General features: G+C 30.1%; 1 protein-coding gene across 4 annotated transcripts in view; it reads left to right on the top strand.

Annotated features, from left to right (window-relative positions):
* Positions 1 to 13,058, top strand: part of LOC108749980 (secretin receptor-like) — a 58,286-nt gene extending 45,228 nt beyond the window's left edge. The window contains exons 3-12 of one of the 4 annotated variants that reach the window (XM_018489106.1): positions 412 to 518; positions 1,617 to 1,769; positions 3,213 to 3,307; positions 3,685 to 4,034; positions 7,624 to 7,754; positions 7,837 to 7,922; positions 8,057 to 8,201; positions 8,877 to 9,159; positions 10,501 to 10,664; positions 11,872 to 13,058. In XM_018489106.1, the coding sequence (XP_018344608.1) occupies positions 412 to 518; positions 1,617 to 1,769; positions 3,213 to 3,307; positions 3,685 to 4,034; positions 7,624 to 7,754; positions 7,837 to 7,922; positions 8,057 to 8,201; positions 8,877 to 9,159; positions 10,501 to 10,664; positions 11,872 to 11,994 (1,637 nt within the window). In that variant the 3' untranslated portion in view covers positions 11,995 to 13,058. Of the gene's footprint in view, positions 1 to 411; positions 519 to 1,616; positions 1,770 to 3,212; positions 3,308 to 3,684; positions 4,035 to 7,623; positions 7,755 to 7,836; positions 7,923 to 8,056; positions 8,202 to 8,876; positions 9,160 to 10,500; positions 10,665 to 11,871 lie in introns of those variants that run through there. The other 3 variants (XM_018489107.1, XM_018489109.1, XM_018489110.1) reach the window with 3 other exon arrangements.
* Positions 13,059 to 13,432: the final 374 nt, after the last annotated feature.

The raw sequence follows: 13,432 nt of genomic DNA, 5'->3' as shown, positions 1-13,432 counted from the left end.
ATATATATATATATATATATATATATATATATATATATATATATATATATATATATATATATGTATATATATATATATATATATATATATGTAATTATGCATTATCATATACATACATGTATGTAATGCACTGAAAAAAATTACCAAATCTCAATACATATTTTTTTAAATAGTGCTAATTGTAAATAAACATTTACTTACAGTGAATAAATATTTACTCAATAAAAAATGAGAGTTAAATTAAATTGATAATTTTTGTATCAAATAAATATAATGTTTACATTTAGTAAATACTTACTTAGAACTATTCAAACAAATATTTATTAAAATTTAATTTTTTTCGGTCTAATAATTTTCTGCTCTAGACAGCTTCGTTATTTTCGTGCTAATATTTTGATGCGATCTCTTCAGGCTGGTGTCCCGAGATTTGGGATGGGATACTATGTTGGAACTCGACGGCACCTGGACAACTGGCCGTTCAGCAGTGCGCCTCTTACATCATGGGTTTCGACGCTCGCGTATGTAATCAAGATCATGTTAAAAATTTAGCTGAATTGATCTATATAGATTCTCCGGAAACTACTTCGCGCACGCTTCGAACGAAATTTTATTCAATAGAATAACGCTATCAGAACGAATTAATACCAAGATTCATTTAGATCCGCGAGAAACTCAATTAGATTAATTTTCCGATCTAATAACGCCGTTTTCTGACGTAAGATTCTTGCAAATAGACGATAAAATCTATTCTTTAAATCCAATGATTGAAATGTCTCCCACACTGTTCAGCGACGTGTCCGAACGACTCTTCGACGAATTCGAACTCCATTCTTTCTCAGGCAGAATTTCGATAAATCATCTCATTTTATGACTTTCCTGCTCAAGGTTTGAATATCTTTGCAGATGATCCACGTATTCTATAAAATTCTATCTCAAACAAAATTGATTTGAAGTGTAATTTAAAAATTTCTGTTCTCCCCATACTGAGAAAAAGAAGTAGTTTTGCGTCAACTATAAATTGATAACTAAAATTTAACTGCAAGTAGTTTTACAAAATAATAAGAATTTAAAAAAGTAGTATTGAATATTATAAAAATATAATATAGCATTAAAAAATATGGTACTCAGTAATACTACTTTAGTTCTTATTACTTTGTAAAATTAGTTGTAAGTATTTGGAGTTGTCAACTTATATAGTCACACGGAAAGAACGATTATGTTGAAATGTCTAAAATTTTAGCTAGATACAAATCTAAAAATTATTTTGCTGAAATATCAAAATAATTATGCAGGACATTAAAATTGGTTACTAGACTATTAAAACATTTTGGAGCATTGCTCATATATTTCTATAAAATTATTTTGATGGTCCAACAAAATTATTTTTATATCTGCATCTAGCTACATTTTTAAATACTTTAGCAAAATCGATCTTTTCGTGTAAAATTTTTTTTTTCTGTAAATGCAAAATGCTGTCTCATAGATAAAGAAAGAAAGAGGTATATTTCGATTGTTTTTCTTAAGAAAATCACGCGAGTATCGAATATTTTTCTTAAGAAATAATTATCATCGAATCGATGGAAGAGTGCATAGATAAAAGGCAGTGCGTTTTTCAGGCATTCGCTTCGAAGCAATGCTTGCCGAACGGCGAATGGTACTGGAACGTCAAAACCCAGAGCGTCTGGACCAACTTTAGCCAGTGCTACCAAGACCCAATAGTCATGATGAACATATCGAATGTAGAAACAAACAATGCGACTCTTATTAAGGTAAAGAAATAAAGGAAACACTAACACTAAATTATTCGTCGATAAAAATGTAGGACAAATAAATTTGGAACAATAAAACCTTCCGCCGAGTTTCGGCGACATCGCCATGCAGAAAATAGCAGAGATGAAAAGATCGATTGGAATCACACGGCGACATGACGTCAGTTGCTCTACTCACGAGGAAATGAGAGCTATAAACGACATTCTATCCAACGGGAGGGGGATGCGTTGTGACGTTTTGCACTGTTCATGAGAACTCCGAGACGTTGCTGCGGAGTTAATTTCCAGTCTTGGACGATAATGAATTGAGCGGGAGAGCAAATGAGCCAATAGTTACGTCGGTAATGATGTTATCGAAGAGGTTGGGCGGAAAGTAATGAAAAGAATTTTCTACCAAGACCTTTGTGCTTAATTTTTAAGATCAAGTGGTATTTATGTATACCGCGTAACGTTATCATTGAAATGACAACCATGAAAAAATTAAAATAAATCCTATTTCTTTAATAGTCACCTATCTGCCTTTTTAACACCTTTTCAATTTATAACGATCAATATTTGATAATGAAAGAGAAAATAACTTCCAGTCCGAATAATTTCCAGTCCAAATTTTAGAGACGTTTACTAAAGTTGCTCCGTAATTCAAAGGATTCAATAATTAATTCACTTGGAGCAAATTGACAGCCTTAATACAAATTTAATACAAATTTTACCATAATTTAATGCGAACACACACGATGAAAACACATTACTTCATGAGTGAATATAGAACGACTGAATACAAGAACATAGAGAAGCTTCGTAAAGCGACGACAGAATAACATAATAGAAAATGATCTTCTTAAGGATCATAAAGTTAGCATTGCAGCATGAAAGGGAACAACGAGACAAGGAATGTCGTCAATGTATACATCCCTTGTAGAAATTTAATACTAATATTAGCCAATTTTATTTTCACTATTAAAAGTATTGTTACAATGCTTCTAATATAAAATAAATCTAATTTAAAATAAATTATTAATTAATCACTAATATTAAATTTCTATATGAGATGCAGTAATTTATATTGCAAAGAATTAGGAAAGATTTACGACAGCTATAAATTAAACCCAATTCCAAACTTTCATAATTTATTTTTCTCGTAGAGATCATATGGTGACATTGTTTTAGAAAGCTTTGTTAAAGTTACCACCAACAAATTAATTAGAGTAAAAGTCGCACTTAATAATTTAATTTCAACTTTAAAAATTATTTATATTTTTAGTAATAATAATGTTTCATAGAAATTTACTCTATTTTAAATTATTTTTAAACAATAGATAATAATTTTATAATTAATCACGAATGCATGCGTTGTTATTTTATTATTTTATTAATTACATTTGTGAATAAATTGTACATTAATAATTAATTATTTCCCATTTAGAAAATAATTGCATGTTATAGAAATTCCTACCAGTCGTGAAGATCATCTCGAAACTAGGCTATTCTGTCTCGCTGTTCACTCTCATCATTGCGTTTTGCATTTTGGCCACCATCAAGTAAGTATATTCATGTAAATATAATTTCAACACATAATTGCAAAATAAGGCGCCTCGCTTTTAGCATTTTTTATTTTTTTAAACATAATTTTTTATTAAAAAATTATTATTAGCTGTCTGTCAAAGTGTTTGATCGCATACTTTTATATCCACATATTTTCCTTATATTTTCAATACTTTGCATTGTAGAGTAAAGAGTTTGACGTCGGGACTGCCCCTGAAAGAGCAATAATTTTTAACGTTTATTTACGCTGTTATAACGGGATTTTCTCATCGAACACGATTGCTTTCAATTCAAAGTCGGATTATGTCTCATGGCGCCGCATAAAATCTCGCACTATCCTAATCGAAACGTAATTCGCGTTGCCACGTTCAAGTTTGTCTCCCATCGGACGTAGGAAATTACGATGTCCTCGGAATATATTGCACATGCACCTGTTCGTCTCATTCGTGATGCGAGCGTTCATGGCGCTACTGAAGGACATGCTTTTCGTGTCCGGCCTCGGAGTGGCAGATGCCGTGATCAAAGTCACTGAGGGTTACTGGCTACTCGATGAAAAGGAAAGCAACTGGCAATGCAAGACATTCACCAGTCTGTGGCAATACTTCATCCTAGCAAACTACTCCTGGATCCTGATGGAGGGTATATATCTGCACAATCTGGTCTTTCTGGCGCTCTTCACTGATGCCAACTCTAGCATTGTAGGCTACGTCATTTTCGGATGGGGTAAGTAATAGGATTATTCTTAGAAGTCATTGTCAATCTTAGAAGGATTTACGAGGTTCCAATCACATTAGTTGTAAGCCTACATTATTCTATTTTACATTTTACATTAGTTCTAGTTTACTTTGTGCTTTTTAATTTTTAAACGATTTTATTATCTTTAAAGTTGTTTTATGTGTTATATTAAAAAAGATTAAGAAACTTTTAAACGAATTTAAAAAAAAACAAACTTTTTATCGATTCTTTATTAAGAATTTAATCTAAAACTTAATCACTAGACTTATCAAGATTAAAAGGCTGTTTTGTCAAGATGAATAAATTTATCAAGATGAATAAATTGCTCTTGTTATTTAATTATTTGAGTAATTTGTAGTAAGCACATTTGACAATATTTATTTTCGATGTGGCTTACGGAGTTGCAATCAGCTACAACTTAATCGGCCAAATCGAAAACAAATTTTGTCAAATACTTGCTACAAATTTTGTCGACAAAAAAAAGCACTATTTGAAACAAATTCTGTTATATTCAATACTGTCAACACATTTATAGCAGATATATAATAAAATCTGCTGATATAACATGAGAATAGAAATTGTCAGAAAAATTATTTTCTTGTTCTGCAAAACTTGTTGACAACCTAACAGCAAATTGACGACAAGAACCGACCAAAACCAAAACCGACTAATGCTTAACTCGGTTTTTGTCACCAATTTCTTATCTAATTTGTACACAGGCTTTATTAACAAAACACAAACTTGTTACTGATACAGATGACATCGGATTTGTCACCAATTCTGAGCGAGTTTGATGCTAAACTTGACAACAATTTACCATTAATTTGCTTACTGGAAAGGGAATAGTTTTGTTTTTAGTCAATTTTTACATAATTTAACCTTTTTATTCCTATACTTTTTGACGCATTTAACAATAATTGAAAAATAATTTAAAATTTTACTAATAGAAATCGTAAAATGAAATAAGAAAAAAAGGAAACATGTATGTATTTGCTATATGCCGGTGCAGATTCTATTGATTCTGACTTTGACCATCTTTGACAGTAAAAAGCACAGGATTCTCTGGAGGGATATGTACAATCTCTCAATTTTCAGAAATTCTCAAATGTTCTAAAAAATCACGATGGTTCTCTACATGAAACATGATCGTATTGATTATGAAAATTATTGAATGTTATGCAATACAAGAAATATGTTATGTAAACAATAATAGCACAATTTCATTTTCAAATGCTTTTTATGTGTTTTTTATTATACATACTTTATTCCCAACTATTACATATTACTTTCTCATTTTATTTTTAATTTCTGTTCAACTTTATAATTTTATTGCTGGACTCGTCCAATATGACTATGAATTTTACGTTTTTTTAAAAAAATGTGTGCTTTTTACGCTCTTGACCTTTGACTATCCACTTGCCTTTCCGATTTGATCTGAATTTCCAATCACGGTGAAAAATTAGGATCGGCATATTGGAATAATGATTTTTACCCCACGAGCATATGAGAATTTAAGAAATATTCGATAAAAGCGGCTTGGAATGTAGCTGCCAAAATTTTCGTTTTTATTTGTAACTATACCTATATTAAGTATTTTAAGTATTAAATATATTATTAATTTTTGCGCAAAAATTATCACACCGTATTTTCATTTGTCAATTTAATTGCAAATTATATTTTTCCCATTTGTTTTCCTCATATCAAATCTTAATTATTTTAAACATTTTTTTTTAAAGAAGGGACTCAAATATCCTCTTTCGATTTTAATAATCTTTTAATATATTGTGCGTTTATTTTATAGTCGTAAATAAGATATACATGTAATTTTCTATACGTACTCTATCTTTTCAAAGTTGAAACACCCTTTGGAAGAAAGGTTTTTTCTTTCAAAGCGAATATCGACAAAACCATAAGAGATAGAAAAAATGTTTGAAATAAAAGTTGAGTTTCAAGAGTATTTTGTATACTGGTACTGTTATATATTTAAAAAACGTTATATAGATAAAATAGTTTTTATTTATAAAAAATAAAAATTTAAAAAAAATTTGATATTGTTTAATTTAAAAAAGCATTATAACTATTAAATACTTTTAAAATTATTCAACTTTTATTTCAAACATTTTGTTCTATCTCAGTTTTTACGATATTTGCTTCGGAAGAAAAAATCGATTTTTTTTTATAAAAAATGCTTTACCCTTTAAAAGTGCAATAAGGCACGTATAAAAAAATATCTTTTATTTTGTCAATAAAGTAACATATTAAAAGTTTATCAAAATTGTAATTTATTTTTTAAAAGTGCAATAAGACACATATAAAAATAAATATGTGTCTTATTTTTATGTACAAAACAACACATTAAAAACTCATTAAAATCAGAGAAATACACTTAAGTCCCTTTCCTTGTTGTAAGTTTTAATTATAAATACATCTGTAATATTATAATATTTAACATGTACATATATGTATGCTTTTATATTGATATTCGTTTTAACTTTATCATTTTTAAAACAATGGCATAATTTAAAAAATATATTTATATCGTTTTCTATAATTATAAATGGATCCGTTTTAGAAAGATAGAGAGAGAGAGAGAGAGAGAGAGAGAGAGATCATATTAGAAGACTTTCTATTAATAAATAATGTATTTTCTCGTTAGAGAAACTCATAAAATGGATATAACTCGTTATTTGTAACGAAGTTACAGTTCCAAGTTACTTTTTCTCTTTGGTAATTATAACGGTAACAAAGTTACATTTTTTTGATAACGGTAACGAATTTTACTTTTCACATGATTGGACACGATACGACACAAGTCACTCACATTGTAAAAAAATTTTGTAAATTTACACATATAATAGATGTAAAAATTGATTAATCCTGTAAATATATAAAATCATGCAATTTTACAGAAATTACGTAATTCCACAAAAATTATGTAAATTTGCTTTTATTGCCTAAATATATCTTATTTTATATGGGAAATTATGTAAATAACAGGATATTTTGAATATTTTTTGTAATTATCCTAATTTTAGTAATATTACGTAATATAACAGTAATTTTTCGTGTATTGCTGTTAAATGATAATATATAATGCGAAATGTCATTATCATTCCTACAATTACACATGTACATTGTAATTGTACTTCTACAATCTGCTTTATAGTTACATATCAAGAAATTATTTTTATTTGCATATTACGAATTTATGAACGCGTTGACATTTACAATTATTATAGTGGGCTCAAAATTACCCATTATAATAGTTGTAATTTTACACAAAAATTTTGTACAGTGCATAGCGTTTAAGACTAGAAAGCCCGTCGGCGGTTGTCGATTTTAAAAAAATAATGGAAAAGTAATGAAAAAAATTACTTTCTCAAGTAACGTAATTATAACGAGTTACTTTTAAAAATCATAACGGTAACTTGTTACTTTTTCTGTTCGGTAACGAGTAACTGTAATTTGTTACTTTTAAAAAGTAACTTTTCATTCCCTGGAGAAATTTAGAAATTTATTATTGATAAGCGTAATAGAGCCCATTTGATAAATTTAATCGCACAACTTCGTCTTGCAGGTTTGCCAGCTATATTTATCTTACCTTGGGTAGTGACGAGGATCATATTCCAGGATACATATTGCTGGACAACCAATGAGAAACCTCTCTTGTTCCTCTTCATACGGGTGCCCACGATGCTCTCTATTTTGGTAAGAACCTCGCGAATGCTTCGTTGAGCTTGTAATTAATTCAGTCGTACATTAATCCATCGTTCTTCCTTGGCTACGTTAGATAAATTTCGTGCTCTTCATCAACATCGTGAGAGTACTACTAGTGAAACTCAAATCTACCATGTCGGAGGAAACGGAAAGATACAAGTAAGATTCTACAGAAGATGATCTGTAGTGTTGATAAAAATACAATATAATAAAAAATATTATTTCTTTTTGATGGAATTTTTAATAAAATGACATGATTGACTATACAAATATATGTCTAAAATGATTATTAGGCGATGGGCTAGAAGCACGTTGGTCTTAGTGCCGCTCTTTGGGGTTCACTACGCGTTCTTTATCTTTATGTCGTACAGCATCGGCGTAAACGAAACTGTAGAGGTCGTGTGGCTCTTCTGCGACCAGCTGTTCGCATCTTTCCAGGTAATTATTAATAGTACTAATCTATTTTACTGGACGCCAAACAATTACGCAAGAAATCGAGTACTCGACTGCATTATCATAAATTATATCTCATTAGACAACAAAGCTGGACGATGTTGTGCAAAAAATTGAACTAATTAATCCACAAAGTTTGAAAAATTAAATTAGCTATATAATTTCATTTATTCTGGAAAGCTACTTGCTCTATGTATCTTTATACGTACTTTGATCAGTGAAACGTTTAAGCAGCCGCTCAGATAATGGAGTTTAAATTTTTTTAGAACTTATTGTACTTCTCTTTTTTTCTTTCTCTCCATCTTTCTCTCTCATTTGTAATTCCAAATCATTATTCTTTATATATTAAATTTTATTACATTTTTTCTCTTTTATGTATATACATATATAAAATTCATTCATTTTAATTATGAATAAATAGAAATTTAATGAACAGATGGAAATACGATAATTAAAAGAAAAAGGAAATAAATGGATATTTTTGAGAGACTAAATAGAATAATTAAATAATATTTTTATTCCATACATCTCTCTTTACAATTTATATGAAGAATGGTAGTTTTATAAAGATTTGCGTTCGAGAAAAAGATCCAGGCTTTGCTGAGAATTAAAATTGACGAGCGAAAGGGCGAAAGGGTATTATTTCTGTGTTCCCGGAAGGGCTTTTTCGTGGCGGTGCTGTATTGCTTCCTAAACGGCGAGGTGAGAGCTGAGGTATCGAGAACACTTCGCGGCATCAAATGGGCACATCTACGTGGAAATCGGTGGGGTCAGAGAGCGTCGACGCATTCGGTTAGCACGTGCAGTTGCAACAACTCGAAAGCCAGTGGTCGTCGGCATTCAAGAAGAGTCAGGTGGTGGAAGTCACGCTGGAAGATGCCCTCTTATTTTTATCAGGATCGCGCTATTCGTCGGTCCACTCACTCGATGGCGAGTACACAAGGTGTCCCCTTAAATCCTACGAAACGTCGTGTCCTTCTATGTGTGTTTCGTTTAAGCAATGTTTTATAACAACTTTGACCAAACTCTGATTAACTTAAGCAATTGATTTTAATGCCCACTTCTACCAATATAATTTAATTTTTTAATCTTTAACTTAAAGTTTAACTAACTCTTTATCATTTTCTACTTCTAATGTAAGAATTAAAAAAAGATAAAATGCAAGTTGAACCGAGATTAAAGTTAATCTAAAGTTAATAATTAATTCAATTAAGGCGATTAAAATCCAAATCAATTTTTGAATAAAATTTATCATGTCTGATCTTTTTCTCTCTGTACATCAAATCAAATTAAAAACTTTATTTATGTCAAGAAAATAACATTCTATTAAACAAGTTGACGTTATTTGTCATCATTTGTCAACATTAAAGATGTCATTTGATGTTAAAATGACGATGAATAATGACAACTTGTTTACTGGACAAGATATATCACTTGATAAATCACCGATTAAATTAATTTAGTTTTGAGTTTGATCAAAGTCACTCTTACCGTTTAAATGTTTAATTCTCAATTCCCTTTAACAGATAATTAAAATACGAGCTGCACTGATTAAAATTTTTCCGCCAAATATTTTCAAAATTATTTAAATGAGCTTCTCTTTCAGAAATTCAAGTAAAATACAATTTCAAACAATTAATATATTTTTACCTAATTTAATGATTTTTTGCAATAATATCATAAGTAAATTAAATATGCGTACACGAAAAGAATTTTTTCTTAGAATTACTCTGAAAATATGATAATCGTGGGATAACATTGTATTTTGAAGAATTTTAACGTAAATCTCTCTCATTCATTAATAAATCTACAATAAAATATAAAATAAGTTTGATTAACTTTACTGAAGTGCATGATAAAAATTTCAAAAATATATTGTATTGTACCAGAACTACTATATTTTCAGGGTAAAGTTTAAAAGAAAATTCTCTCCGTGTAGTTCAATCTCTAAACGCGCAACAGAAGTAAGGATATAGCAAAATTTCATAAATTCGCTACGTTAAAGTATTATAATAAGTAGTTAAGTAGTACGTTAAGTTCTTTCTCTTGGGCGCCTTAAGATAGGAATATTTCAAAACTGTGCTAAAAATAGTATAATGCGATACATCGTGAGAGAAGTCAAATTCATCGCGACGGTTTGGCGCCCTTAAAGCGACTAAATCACACAGCCAGAGAAACTGGTCGATATCGTTGCTGCAAAGAGGAGAGTTCTCGAATGCACGAAATCCCTCCGAATCACGTTGTACAGCCTACACGACCCGAATTTCGCAATGCAATTTTGCAGATGTTGGAACGAGAGGAGGTAGTTTAGCGAGCAGCCGGGGTTATCTAGAGATCGCCGGTGATGGCCAGCCGCCGACGCAGCCGACGACGCAGGATCATCACCCTCATCATACATCGCCTTTGTGCAGCAAGTACACACATCAATCACTACTCTCCTTTTGCTCGGTAAGTATCATCATTTTGCCCAAGTATACATGGATCCATGAGTACAGCATAATCTCGGTATAATCCAGTTGCCGATAAAGTATCTCTTTTTTTCATCTCTTCATCGCGCGCTTTGATATTCAATATTGCCTGTGGAATGATTAAAAACGAAGAACTCGGGCAAAAACAATCTCAAAAGTGCAAATAATATAAAAAATATTTACATACTTTTTTATTTTTTTTTTTATTTGTAATTATGTAAATCAATCCATCAATTATATAAATAAATAAAATCATTAAACGTAATCAATAAAAATAAAATAAAATCGTACGTGCTTGTAAATTAATTCTATTTAATTTAATACAGGAAGCATCAAAATATTTTGTAAAAATTTAACATTAATTCTGTCTGTCATTTCAATGTATTTTATCACTTCTATCAAAATCATATTTAATGAGATTGCATGTGATTTGAACATTATGTAATATTATTTCTTTTAATAATTGTACCAAAAAATATATTTGACATAAAAAATAACAGTAATCTCTAAGGTAACATTCCAAAACATTCTCTCTGAAGAAGATTTTATTCAAAATATGTAGAGTTCGACCGAAACTTTTGTGGAAACTGAACCGAAATATTCGATTACATGTTAATTTCAATCGACATCGAAACCAAAATTAAAAAATAGAAATTCTATAAAGGTCATATGTATAGACATGCCCATATATCATATCCTTTTTCTTCACAAATATCATAATTTATTGGAACAATTAAATTTCAATCAAAATAAAAAAGAAAACGAAATTTCGGTTGTGTATCAATTTTGGCCAAAGAATATATAAGTACTTCTTCTTCATAAACCACCATTATTCACCATAATTATTGAGACAATAATTACACATATTAAAATTAATATCTTTGTAGAAGAGCTATGATTTTAGTCGAAACTGACACGTACTATTCGTTTTTAGTTTCGGTAAAAGTTTCAGTTAGACTCTAAAAATATAATATACATGTAACGAATATTATCGTATTATATCGAGTAAAATTTTCCTCGGAGAGGACATTTTAAAATGTACTCCTAAATGGTCATTTGATTTATTTATTAATCGCTTTCGAAATTCGCACGAATAGCTGTCTAATTTATTTCTCTTTGAAAAAGAGGTAATTATTTCCACTTTCCCGAAAATAATTCTCTATTAAATGACTATCTTTTTCTCTCAGATGTCGGATGCGTCGGGGCCGAATGTCGATAAGAGTCGCGATCATCATCGATGGAGTGACTCCGAGTGCTGTCACCTCGCATACGAATTGCACAATCTGCAGCAACATCACGGACATCCGTGATAACGTCCCGCATTTTACAAAAAAGAACACGTGTCGCTTATCCCATAAACGTTTGACGTACATTTGAACGAACGCGCGTATCATTTAAATTCTTCAAAAAGAGAAGAATAGAATTGAGAATATCTTTAAATCCTGTTATAAATTTTCAAAAAAGCAAAAAGATGGGGAAAGGACATAAAGGTCTGTTCCTTCGCGCGTTTTCTTCCTCTGTCACATCTTAATTAGTAAGAGAGATTGAGTCTTTTTCTTTTTTAGCTATCGTCTCTTTCATGGAAATATCATTCGCGTAGCTATCCGTGTCGTAGATTATAATTCGTGCGAATATGTATGATAATGTACAGATAATGTTCGATATTTTAGTACTTTTAGAGATTCGTCGGAATTTCCGATATACAAAGTATCTCCCAATGTACGTCGGTGTTTGCAACGCGACACTTACAACTAGATTCAGACCTGCGAAAATGCTGAAAACTGTTGAAAGCTCCGCTTTTTATGATTTCTATACATACGTATAAATAGTATAAATAAATAAAAGCAGCTTGTTGAACTTTGATATGACCGTATCGTGCATTATAGAAGTTTGTTATCAGCAATCCTATTTGCAAGTATGCTGTATCGTAAACATCGCGTAAACATTAAAACGCTTTTATAGATACTTATGTAATTTAAGTCTGATTTACTCTGATGTGCTCTTTGCTTCCTGTTTTTTTTCTTCTTACCACTTCTTACCTTTTTGTTTCTTATCCAATTTCTTTATTTTGTGTTGTCCGAGATAAACATTAACGAACTTCGGAAAAGATGAAAAACACGTTACAATAAATTTTACACGTTACGTTTAAATATGATTATCGATAGAACAGCAAAAATGAAAAAAAGACAAGAAATAAACGACAAGGAACAGGAAGCAAAGAACATATTGTAGATTAGGTTTTGAATGCTATAAAAGTTCTGTTTTTAAAAACGAAATAGACCCAGGATACCATCTTCATTCATTATTTATCATAAATGAAAGATCCCATGAAAGATCATCAGTGAGAAAAAGCTATTTTAAGTGTGCAACAATGTAATTGAAAATGTTATTTAACAAATCTTAGTTTTTAAGAGTAAATATGTTTAAAAATATGTATATGAGATAATAAATGTTAGCAAATTTCTTATTAAAGGCAGGATCGATAGTTGCCTAACGTGAAGAGTGTTCTCAGTTTTAAGATAAAAGCATTTTGTTCCAAAAATATATACGTTCGGTTAAACATTTTACTTCGAAGCTCTCTCACTACGTGTATGTAAATGTATATATACTTGTATTAAGATTGACAAATATAATGTACAACTTACACAAACCGATTAATGTATAAATTATGATATATTAAAATAATTTAAGAAAGAAAATAAATATAATAAACTTTTTATTATCCAGCTTATGTATAGTTTTATGGCC

Source organism: Trachymyrmex septentrionalis, unplaced genomic scaffold (genome assembly GCF_001594115.1).
Source record: "Trachymyrmex septentrionalis isolate Tsep2-gDNA-1 unplaced genomic scaffold, Tsep1.0 scaffold32, whole genome shotgun sequence".
NCBI classification, from domain to species: domain Eukaryota; kingdom Metazoa; phylum Arthropoda; class Insecta; order Hymenoptera; family Formicidae; genus Trachymyrmex; species Trachymyrmex septentrionalis.
Note: the sequence above shows the minus strand (reverse complement) of the source record. Positions and strands in the feature narration are given on the sequence as shown.